The sequence below is a fragment of the Ursus maritimus genome, unplaced genomic scaffold, assembly GCF_017311325.1.
Source record: "Ursus maritimus isolate PB19 unplaced genomic scaffold, ASM1731132v1 scaffold_7, whole genome shotgun sequence".
Lineage (NCBI taxonomy): Eukaryota > Metazoa > Chordata > Mammalia > Carnivora > Ursidae > Ursus > Ursus maritimus.
In genome coordinates, this window is record NW_024426885.1 from 52,362,925 (window position 1) to 52,375,183 (window position 12,259).

At 38.2% G+C, this 12,259-nt stretch overlaps 1 protein-coding gene and 1 long non-coding RNA gene across 7 annotated transcripts in view; one reads left to right on the forward strand and one right to left on the reverse strand.

Annotated features, from left to right (window-relative positions):
* Positions 1–12,259, forward strand: part of ECD (ecdysoneless cell cycle regulator) — a 43,563-nt gene that overhangs the window by 15,078 nt on the left and 16,226 nt on the right. For 4 of the 6 annotated variants that reach the window (XR_569866.2, XR_569868.2, XR_569870.2 and 1 more), the window contains exons 10-14: positions 5,833–5,939; positions 6,074–6,257; positions 7,831–7,898; positions 9,571–9,785; positions 11,479–11,689. Coding sequence is in view for 2 of the 6 variants with exons in the window: in XM_008696026.2 (XP_008694248.1) it covers positions 5,833–5,939; positions 6,074–6,257; positions 7,831–7,898; positions 9,571–9,785; positions 11,479–11,709 (805 nt within the window). In the remaining 4 variants the exon portion in view is untranslated. Of the gene's footprint in view, positions 1–5,832; positions 5,940–6,073; positions 6,258–7,830; positions 7,899–8,479; positions 8,793–9,570; positions 9,786–11,478; positions 11,764–12,259 lie in introns of those variants that run through there. The other 2 variants (XM_008696026.2, XM_008696027.2) reach the window with 2 other exon arrangements.
* Positions 6,747–9,672, reverse strand: LOC121101240. Its single transcript, XR_005833206.1, has 2 exons — positions 9,538–9,672; positions 6,747–6,958 (listed from the first exon to the last, which is right to left on the reverse strand). It is a non-coding gene; the product is annotated as an uncharacterized LOC121101240 (long non-coding RNA).

Sequence of the window (12,259 nt, forward strand, 5' to 3'; positions counted from 1 at the left end):
GAAAGGGAACACAAGCAGGGGGAGTGGCAGAGGAAGAAGCAGGCTCACAGCAGAGGAGCCTGATGTGGGGCTCGATCCCATAATGCCGGGATCACGCCCTGAGCCAAAGGCAGATGCTTAACCGCTGTGCCACCCAGGCGCCCCCTCCCATCAGTTTTATGGCAATAATTGGTGGTAAGAGGATTCCTTCTTAGGGTATCATTTCAAAAAACTTAGGAAAGAGAGTCAGGTAAGTGCCTTTGGCTCAGGTCATGATTTCAGGGTCCGGGGATCAAGCCCCATGTTGGGCTTCCTGCTTGGTGGGGAGCCTGCTTCTCCCTCTCCTCCCCCCCCCACCCTGAGCTCATTCTCTTTCGTTCACTCGCTCTCGCTCTCTCTCTCCCAAAAATCTTAGAATAAGTTCATTGTTGTTATAAAATGACATTCACTCATAGCAAATACAGAAAGATGTAATAAGGAAAAAATGTATAACAGAGTCAACTACTGTTATCATTTTCATCTACTGCCTTCCAGGATTTTCCCCCCTATATCCATCTAGTTATTTTTAAAACATTTTCATACTACTAAAAAATTTTGTATCCTGTCCATAATTTTTACTCATTATAATCTTACTTTTTCCCATGACGTTAAAAAGTCTTTATAAGCATAATTTTAAAGAGCTGCATAACATTTCAGCAAATGGATGTGCCATAACTTACCACATTTTTACTACTGGAGAAAGAATTATAAGTAGCTTACATGTCCAACATTTTATTTTATTTATTTATTTGTTTTCTTAAGGTTTTATTTATTAGAGAAAGAGAGAAAGCATAAGCAGAGGGAGAGGGAGAAGCAGGCTTCCCTCTGAGCAGGGAGTCTGAGGCAGGGCTTGATTCCAGGACCCCGGGATCATGACCTGAGCTGAAGGCATATGCTTAACCAGCTGAGCCACCTAGGCGCCCCTGCATGTCCAACATTTTAAATAGTGTTGCAAAAGAGACTCCCATTCCCCAAACCAGGGTAACTTCTAAGCAGTTTAAAACCAAACTCACATCTCCCTCCAGACCTGTTCTTGCATTTCCAGTGTTTTGTTTTGTTTTGTTTAATACCTGGATTAATATTACAGGCCATTTCCCACTCTCTTTTTTAAGAGTACCACCATCCTCCTTATCACCTAGACTTCCTGGCTTTCCTTGGATCCAGTCTTGATCCTTTTTATTATTATCTTGTGTCTTGCTTTTTTCTTTTTTACTGCCTACCTACTCTAATTACTTGTTTCTTTTTTTTTTCTTACTTATTTCTTAAACTATGGCAGTACCTAAACTTGTTTCCCAATGGCTAGCAACTCCAATGCAACCATTAGAGCCAGGAGAATCTGCCTGAAATATATCTTCAATCATGTTTAATTCCTCTCCCAAAAATTATTAAGGATTGTAATAGTGAAAAATTGAACAGTGTAAGTGTCCACCAATAGTAGATAAATGAATTGCAGTGTATTCGTATGATGGACTACTATCTATTAGTTAACCAGAGATCAGCTAAATGTACGTAAGTCTAATCCAGGATTTCTCAGCCTCGGCACTGTTGACATTTTGGACCAGATAATTCTCTGTTGTGGAGGACTGCTCTGTGTATTATAGGATGTTTAGCACCATCCCTGGCCTCTACCAGTAAATGCCAATAGCTCTCCACCCCACCCCCAGTTTTGACAACCAAAAATATCACCAGACATTGCCAGATATCCTCTGGGGGCATAATTATCCCCAGTTGAAAACCACTCATCTAAATAAATAGATTTTGAAAATGATGTGGAGTGAAAAAGGCAAGTTGTAAATATGTAGAGTGTGGATGCTATACATATAAAAATGTTTAGTACACAAAATGCCATGTATCATTTATAGATACCTAAATATTCATTAGTTCAACAAATACTTATTGAGTATCTCCTGTGTGCCAAGCCCAATTCCAGGTACTGGGGATAAAACAAAAGAACTAAAGTCTCCCTGTCCTTATGGAGCTTACATGCTACTGTAGGAGAAAGACAATATAACCACTATATGATATTAGATGGTGGTAAGTGCTTTGAAGAGAAAACAGTATATGAGGAGAGAGAGGTACAGGCTGCTTTTCTAAAGATTTTATTGATTGATTGATTGGTTGATTGATTGCATGAGTAGGGGGATGGGGCAAAGGAGAGAGAGAATCCCAGGCATACTCTGTGCTGAGCATGGAGCCTGACATAGGGCTCCTGTGTCATGATCCTGAGATCACGATCTGAGCTGAGACCAAGAGTCGGTGGCTCACCCAACTGAGCCAGCCAGGCGCCCCTCGGCTGCTTTCTAAATAGGTTGGTCAAGGAGGCCTTTCTGAGGAGGTTCTGTTTTTGAGAAGAGACCTAAATGAAGTGAGGGAATGAGGCATACAGGTATTTGGGGGGAATAAAATTCCAGGGAAAGAGAACAAACAGCAAGTGCAACAAATATATGTGCGTGTGGGTGCACACACTCTCAATGGACCAGAAGGATTATTTGTGACAGCAGTCACCTCTGGGTAATAACGAAAGAGATTGAAACTGATAGTGTTGGTCATCAAAGGAAAAATACTAGCTTTAACTATAAATTTTTAAAGTACATGTGTATATTACTTGTTTAATTTTTTATGTTAAGGGTAATCAATCATATCTTTAGACTGGAAGTAAGTATAACAATATTATAATTCTAGGTGGTAGGATATGGACATTTGTTATATCATCTTTTTTTTAATGCTGTATCTTTTGGACTTGTCTATATTATTTAAATTTCTTAAAACAAAAATTAAAAATAAAAAAGAAGCCATCAGTGATCACCCACGGCTTATTTCATTGAGTCCAAACTTAGCCACTTCAGGCTCACTGTGCTCTCATCCCAGTCCATCTGTTCAGCTTCATCTTCCACGCTTTTGCCAAACTGAACACCGTTTGCTTTGTGAACATGTTTCTCACTTCTTTGCCTTTATACAAATGCTCATTTTCCCCTTTGCCATAAGTTCCTCTACCCTATCGTACTTGTCAGAATCTTTCCATTCTGGGTGCCTGGGTGGCTCAGTTGGTTAAGTGTCAGCCTTGGACTCAGGTCATGATCCCAGGGTCCTGGGATCGAGCCTCACGTTGGGCTCCCTTCTCAGTGGGAGGCTGCTTCTCCCTCTCCCTCTGCCCTTCCCCCCACTCATGCACTCTCTCTTTCTCTCTCTTTCTCTTAAATAAAATCTTAAGAAAACATCTTCCCCATTTTTTTAAAGATTTATTTATTTTCTAAAGAGAGCATGTGAGAGCAGAGGGAGGGACTGAGGAGAGGGAGAGAGAGAATCTTGAGCAGACTCCCCACTAAGTGCAGGGCTCAACCTCGCAACCCTGAGATCATGACCTCAGCTGAAATCAAGAGTTGGACACTTAACCGACTGAGCCACCCAGGCCCCCCACCCCATTCTATAAGGCCTAACTCAACTACTTCCATTGTCTTTATCATTTCTTTTTAACTTTTCTGTAGTTAATGTAATTAATTACCTTCTCCTGTGACTCTTCATAGCATTTGTTCCAATTCTTGATTTTGGCTCAGGTCATGATTTCAGGGTCGAGATTGAGCCCTGCGCACATCAGCTAGTCTGCTTGAGATTCTCTCTCTCTCTTTCCCTCTGCCCCTCCCCCTGTTCACACACTCTTTCTCTTTCTCTCTCTCAAATCAATAAATATGGTTTTATATTGTGTAATTTATTATGATTACTTGTGTATTTCTTTTTCTCTCCTAGTAATATTTGCATAATATATAATAGAGACAATTTCCTGTTACCTACATGATTTAGCAAGGTATGCAAATCTTTATTTACATGAATGTAAGTCCATTCTATAACTTGATTTGCTCCATTCTAAATACGTGAGACAGGGTTCCATCCGTTTATGTAAACAGGTCACATTGCCACCATAAAATAACATGTTCATTGTACAGATAATATCTCTGTGCATTTTTCCTCATCAGTTTATTGTAGGAAGATCATAAGATAGTATCAGAGGACTTGATTTCAAGACTTTGCTCTAACTCAGTGACCTTGCAAAAGTTACAGAACTTCACTGAGCTCTGGTTTTCTCATCTATAAAACAGGATTATTACCTCATAATAGTAATTAGAGGAATAAATAAGAAAATGTATTTAAAGTGCTAGCCTAGCATATCATACATACAAGATTAATTTTAGTTCATACTTTCCTCTGGGTTTTCTTTTCCTCATATATATGCTATATATAAGTTGAAAGAGTCGTACTAAGTCAGCAGCTTCATAGTGTTCCATGCATCCTGCCGCAGAACCACAGGCAGAGGTGACATGGACACATCTCTGAGCTTCCAAACTCCATTTCAGTCAAAGCAGTTTTTCTTTTTCAGCTTTATTGAGAAGTAATTGAGGAACAAAATCGTAAGATATTTAAAGTGTACATTATGGTGATTTGATAACGGTACATGTGAAGGGATCTAATTAATTGACAGTTCCGTCACCTCACATATTTATCTTTTTGGTGGGACAGTGAGAAGAACATTTAAGATCTACTCTCTCAGCAGATTTCAGTTATATGATACAGTCTTATAGTCACCATGTTTTCCATTAGATCCTTAGAGGGTATAGAGAAATTTTGTATCCTTTTACCAACCTCTCCTTATTTCCCTCACTCCCTAGTCCCTGGCAACTACTTTTCTACTCTGTGTTTCTATGAGCTTTATTTATTTATTTTGAGATTCCAGATATGTGTGATACCATGCGGTGTTTGTCATTCTCTGTCTGGTTTATTCCATTAGCATTATGCCCTCAAGTTCAGTCCATTTCACAAATAACAGTATTTCCTTCTTTCTCATATATATTTCTCTGAATAATGTTTTGTATATATTTATTACATATATTTGTAATATAATTGTAATAAAATTTGTAATATATTTGTGATATAATTGTATTAATATAGCACATCTCCTTTATCTAGTCATCCATTGGTGGATACTTAGGTGGTTCCCATGTGTTAGCTATTGTGAGTAATGCTGCAGTGAAGGGAATTGTCCTGTTTTCATTTCCTTTACATATATACCCAGAAGTAGAGTTGATGGATTATACGGTAGTTCTGTTTTTAATTTTTTGAGGAATCTCCATACTGTTTTTCATAGTGGTTGCACCAATTTACATCCCCACTAACAGTGCACAAGGGTTCCCTTTTCTCCACATCCTTAGCAACTCTCTTGTCTTTTTGGTAATAGCCATTCTGACTGGTGTGAGGTGGTATCTCATGGTGATTTTGATCTGCATTTTCCTGATGAAGAGTGATGTCGAGCACCTTTTCATGTACCTGTTGGCCATTTGTACATCTTTGGAGAAATGTTTATTCAGGTCCTTTGCCCATTTTTAAATCAGATTGTTTTTAACTGATGAATCATTGAACACTACATCAGAAACTAATGATGTAGTATATGTTGGCTAATTGAATTTAAATTAAAAAAATAAATCAGATTGTTTTTTTACTATCGAGTTTTATTAGTTCTTTATATATTTTGGATATTAACTCTTTATCAGATATATGATTTTTGCAAATATTTTCTCCCATTCAGTAGGTTGCCTTTTCAGTTTGTTGATGGTTTCCTTTGCTGTACAAATCAGTTTCTCTTCAAGCTCTTTTATATTTTAGAGTTCCTGGTAAAATTTTATTTGAGAAAAAGGGGTCTATAGCCTAAAACAGTTGTTTAAAAACAAATTAGATTATTCCTCCCAGCTTTAAAATACTATTTTTTGTGATTATTATTCTGAGCTGTCTTATGAAAAAATCCCCATGTCTTTTATTTTTTTATAGCTCTCTTGCTATGAGCCCAGGTGAAGAAATCTTAACCTTATTACAGACCTTACCATTTGATATAGAAGAGCTTAAGAAGGAAGAAGCTGATCTTCCCCCAGAAGATGGTAAGTGATGGACCAGGATAGAGCAGAAGAGTTAGGAAAAATGAAAATATGCCATTGAGTCTCACAGGGCCCTTCTCTGAGAGTACCTGCCATGTTCAGTGTGATATGGTGGTATCATGTTTTCTTCTTTTCAGACGACCAGTGGTTAGATCTCTCACCAGATCAGCTGGACCAGCTACTGCAGGAAGCTGCTGGCAAAAAAGAAGCAGAGCCCATTTCCAAGAAGGAGGAACAGAACTATGACTTAAGTCAAGTCTCAGAAAGCATGAAAGCTTTCATTTCCAAAGTCTCAACCCACAAAGGAGCAGAGCTGCCTCGGTAATTTGTGTTAGAGTATAAATATCTAAGTAGCTAGAATGCAGGTATTGAAGTCTTCTAGTCATTGCCATTTCCACTCTTGTTTTTCTTTTCAGTAAATGATTTGTACTGCTGTGTTTCCCTCTTTTGGTGTCTAGTACCATGAAGACTTACCTGGAGTTATATTTCTAATAGCCTGATTCTTTGTGATTTTTAAAGTAAGTCAGAGAGACTACTCAGCAGATCTAAAAGTGTCCATCCCAGAGCTATGGAAGGAAATCGTGTATTTTACTCTTTAAACTTTTACTCAGAACCTTATGGACTCTTAATATCTAGCTCTCAGCAAACCCACACTTCCAGTCAATCTCCCACCCCACAAGCCAATTGGATGCTTCACATTCAAAAGAGGGGGATAAAAGAGTTCGTCAGAGGAAGAAATAATAACAGAAGAAATGGGAAGTTACATTTGGCAAGTAATAGGAAAATAAGGTAGATAGAATTGTCACCTGTACAGCAAATACATCTTTATTTGTGTTGATGCTCTTGAGCCTCATGAGAAGATTAAAATTTATGTTCAGTATTCTTTTAGGAAAGCAGAGATGGAGGGGGCATCTGGGTGGCTCAGTCAGTTAAGCGTCTGACTCTTTATCTCAGCTTAGGTCTTGATCTCAGGATTGTGAGTTTAAGCCCCATGTTGTGCTCCACACTGAGCGCGGAGCCAGCTTTAAAAAAAAAAAAAAAAGCAGAGATAAGAGAAAATATGTTCTTACTTTTGAAAGTTTAGTTCCTAAAGAAATAGACTTTTTAAAAATTAACTCAGAGACGTGATTTCTTCTGCTAATGCTGTATGTGTATATATATATATATACACACACACACACACACACACACACTGTCTTGTGGGAGGTGCAGGGTGGGTAGTTCCCTAAATCAGCCTAAGTTAAATGTGCATAAACAAAGTGAAATTTTTACTTTTATTTTTTTTTTTAAGATTTTATTTATTTTTGCGCGCGCGAGAGAGAAGGAGGGGCGCCTGGGTGGCTCAGCCATTAAGCATCTGCCTTCGGCTCAGGTCATGATCCCAGAGTCCTGGTATCAAGCCCCACATTGGGCTCCCTGCTCAGCAGGAAGTCTGCTTCTCCCTCTCCCACTCCCCTTGCTTGTGTTTCCTCTCTCGCTGGCTGTCTCTCTCTCTGTCAAATAAATAATAAATAAAATCTTTTAAAAAAGAGAGAGAGAGAGAGGGAGAGATCGTGAGCACAAGAGGTGGGGGAGAGGAGTGGGAGAAGCAGACTCCCTGCTGAGCAGGGAGCCAGACTCGGGACCTGATCCCAGGATGGTGGGATCATGGCCTGAGCTGAAGGCAGACGCTTAACCAACTGAGCCACCCAGGTGCCCTTTACTTTTATTTCATCAGTCTTTCCCATTTCTTTTGCCCTGCAAGACCATTTAAACTACAGTTTTTCTTGCTATAGCACTTCTTTTGAGATCATATCCCTAGTAGTATTCCTAAGAATGGCACTGCTTTAAAAAAAAAAAAAAGTTCCAGAGAGTTGTGTTCAAGATAAATGGTCTTTTTCCTTTAATCTTACAGAGAACCTTCTGAAGCTCCAATCACTTTTGATGCAGATTCTTTTCTTAATTATTTTGACAAGATTTTAGGTAAGTTACAGTATGATGTTTATTTTCATTTTGAAACTAAGTAGCAAGGCTATTGCTAGAGTACTAGAGCATTGGGTCTCTTGGAAGTCAAAGTATTTGCTTTCTCTTAATGATTTTGAATTGCTTCTTAGCTCAGTGCCTAAGATAGTCACTGCTCATTGAATATTTGTTGAATGAGTGAGTGCTGTATGGCTAGATACAGTTTTACCTTGGCTTCCATGTTATACTGTTTTTTCTTTTTTAGACTTACTGTACTTAACACTAGTAATAAAAAGACAAATAGCCCAATTTAAAAAATCAACAAAGGATATAAACAGGCAATGCCTTGAAGAAGAAATATAGACAAATATTTGAAAATACTTAACTGTTTCTAGTAAGTAAATACACAATACAAAATAAGAACTTTATTTTTTTGCCTACTGTATTGGCAAAGACTTAAAAGATTGACAATACCCAGTTTTCTCATGGGTTGAAGAAATGGGTACTGTCAAACCATGAGCGTGGAAATGTAAGTTGTCTTTCACAGGGTGGTTTGGTACTCTAGAAAGTTCATAACCTTTGACTTATAATTTCATTTCCAGGAATCTTCTCTTCGAAAAAGACACATATGTGCCAAGATGGTGATTACAGCATTGTAGTAGCAAAAAATTGGAATGTCCTAAATGTCCATGGAGAAGGAAATGGTTAAATAAATTATAGTACAACCATATTATGAAATATTGTGCAATCTTAAGAAAGAATGAGGTCCATCTATATGTTTTTCACAAAGAAGGACTTCCAAGACATATAAATAAGTGGAAGAGCAAACCATGGTTCAATATGTATTTATATATTTAAAAAACACCCTTGGGGTGCCTGGGTAGTTCAGTCAGTTAAGTGTCTGCCTTCAGCTCAGGTCATGGTCCAGGGTCTTGGGATCAAGCCCCACGTCGGGCTCCCTGCTCCGTGGGGAGTCTGCCTCTCCCTCTGCCACTCCTCCCCCCAAGCTTGTATTCTCACTTGCTCTCTTTCTCTCTCAAATAAATAAATAAAATCTTTAAAAAAAAACGCTTATGTTTTTATACATATGTACAGAACTGCATAAAGGCTTAGGTACCCACCAAACTGTTAAAAGATGCTTAACTCTGGGAAGAGAGTGAGATGTGAGACAATAATAACTTCTTATGGCTTGAATATTTATATCAAAATATATTCATGTATACTGTAGCTTTTAAATTTTTTAAGTAAAAAATTTTAGTAATCATGGGGCGCCTGGGTGGCTCAGTTGTTAAGCGTCTGCCTTTGGCTCAGGGTGTGATCCCATCATTCTGGGATTGAGCCCCACATCGGGCTCCTCCGCTGGGAGCCTGCTTCTTCCTCTCCCACTCCCCCTGTCTATGTTCCCTCTCTCGCTGGCTGTCTCTCTCTCTCTGTCAAATAAATACATAAAATCTTTAAAAAAAATTTTAGTGATCAAATTCATAATAAAAAAAAAAGCTACATTTTTCAGCTTGACCTGTGTACTTTTCTGCAAATATCTGCCCGCAGTACCATTTTCCGGAAGGGATTCTTATGAAGTAATTTACCCCTGTATATTGGTCCTTTTCTGCAGGTAATATTTAACTCTTTTGAGAGGTATAATCACTCAAGAAAAAATTACCATGTGGCTTTTTCTCTGTTGGGGTCTGTGTAGGGCCAAGTCCTCATGAATCAGACTCCGATGATCTGGACGAGGAAGACTTTGAATATTTAGACAGTGATGATGACTTGGATCTTAAAACACAGGAGACTGGGGAAGAGGCATCTGTAAAAGGAACTCTTCATAATCTCAAGTCATACATGGCCCAGATGGACCAGGAATTGGCACATACCAGCATTGGCAAAAGTTTCACCACCCAGAAGCAAATGGTACGTGTGTGCTTAACCTTTTCCCCCATCTGGATATCCTAATACTATGAAGGAGAGCTAAAACTATATTTTATCTTTGTTTTTCTTTTTTTTTTTCTTGTTTTGATTTGTTATCCTTTCTGGTGATGAATTTGATTTTTTTTATTTGAAATAATGTAAGATTGCTAATGTTTCCGTAACTAATAGGATAAAGGATAATTAGCTTTGTTCTCCTAAATATAAGGTGAATTATGTTACTTATTCTACGCCATCCCTTAGGATTTAAAATAAAAAGTCACGCGATGTGGTCAGACTAGTTTGTGGTTACATTCTACTACTAACAGCTTACACGGACTTTAAAAACAGAAAGATCTTAAATATCCAAATAATTTTCAAGTCTTAATAGTGTTTGTTCTGTGTTTTCTTAATTTAAAACCAAATTAAGAATTCATCTTCCACTTATTTTTTTATCCTAGTTTTTATACCAGCAGTGTCTAACCTGGACCTAAGAGACATTGTGAAAGAGAGTGGACCCTGAAGTCTTGGGGATTAGGGTTTGAAATCCAGCTCAGCCATCCACTATGAATATATATCCATTAACCAGTAATCCTTATGTTGTAGAATTAATACGAGAACTAAGTGAGACAACAGTGAAATCCATAATAAGGCCCTTAATGAGTATTATTCACCTTGCTTTGATCATCTAAACCACATTTAAACTATAATCATTTCCAGTATTGCCCAAACCTAATAGAAACCAAGAAACCATATGTTAAATTTATCTAAAGCAGTGTTTCTAAAATATTAATATGTATATGAGCCATCTAAAGATCTAAGTAAAAGTGAAGTAAAGGGGCGCCTGGGTGGTTCAGTCCATTAAGCATCTGCCTTCGGCTCGGTCCGTGATCCCTGGGCCCCGAATCAAGCCCCGCATCGCGCTCCCTGCTCAGCAGGGAGTCTGCTTCTCCCTTTCCCCCTCCCCTGCTGCTCTGTCTCTCAAATAAATAAAATCTTTAAAAAAAAAAAAAAGTGAAGTTAAAAAAAAATACATAGAAAATAAAATGTAGATTGTGGTTAAGTTGGCCTAGGGTGAAGCCTGAGATCTTACATGTCTAACAGGCTCGCAAGCAGTGCTGGGATCAGCATGCTGCTGACTCATGGACTGTACTTTAAATGGCAAAGATACTAAGGCCTATAAGTCAAGCTACAGTCTTTCAAATCCTTTCCTCAACCTGTGAAACCAGAGAGGTTCAAGTAATAGTTCGGAATCTTTGTAGTTGGACTCCACAGAGCCTCGGGTTTTTACTTTGTTTTTTCATTGGGGGGAAAAAAAGGAAATTTTTTTATTTAGAGAAAAAATTAGATTCTCTTTTTTTTTTATAATGTTCATATTTGTATATCTCTTTTAAAACTCTTAGGCAAGCTATAAATATATCGCCTTAATCTTGGTTATCTCCCTTGGGCTGTTTCAAAATAGGGAAGAAACCCAATTTATAGGAAACTTTTCCTAGAAAGAAGTGTGTTAAAATCTTCGGAACCAAATTCTAATACGTGTGTTAAATTGTGAAGTTTATTAGACTTTTTATTTTTTATCATTAAGGATAAGAAATTTCCTTTTTAATTTAGAATAGAGTTTTACATTGGTATTAGTTTTTATTGTAACTACCGTCTAACCTAATGGCCTATTATCCCATGATTTTTTCTCTCCAATAAGGAACCTCTATCCCAGACTACCAATATTAGTTCAGATGAGGAAGATTCTGGTGCAGGAGGATCCGTTATGACACCAGTGGATGTAGACCTGAACCTGGTTTCAAATATACTGGAATCCTATAGTTCCCAAGCTGGACTGGCAGGACCTGCGTCTAACCTTTTACAAAGCATGGGAGTACAGCTGCCTGATAACACTGATCACAGACCCACAAGTAAGCCGACGCAAGATTAGCCAGCACACCTAGCCTCTCTTTTTCTTCTTAAATAAATATTGAGTCTCACTGTGCTCTTGTCTAGTTTAAATGACTCATTTAGTAAAAATGTTTCTTCAGTACAAGTTTCACAGGCTAACTTCTCCTCTGTGAGCCCCAAATGTCCATTCTGCATAAGTCTTGGTGATCTCAGCTGAGGTACATACAGGGTTTTGAAGTCAGCAGAAGAGAGAAAAATCAAGCCCCTGGGCAGCCCCTGAGAGGAGATTTACACACTCCCATGTTTAGAACATAAAGTTTATCTTTATTGAGGATTAAAGGAAGAAAAAGGAGGGTGATAGGCAAAAATGAGAAATGAATGAGTTGCTTTTTTATTCCATTTACCAGAATTGACCTTTAGCCAGGCTCACTCTGGTGACAAATACATTTGTTTTAATGTTTTACCTGTTTTTGCCCTTCTGCTTCATGGACCGAGTGGGCTCTTTTTATCCTTAGCACCTTCATCACTCATTCCCACATGAATATTGTCCAGCTAGGTAGGCCCTGTACCAAAGTTCCTTTTATTATCTG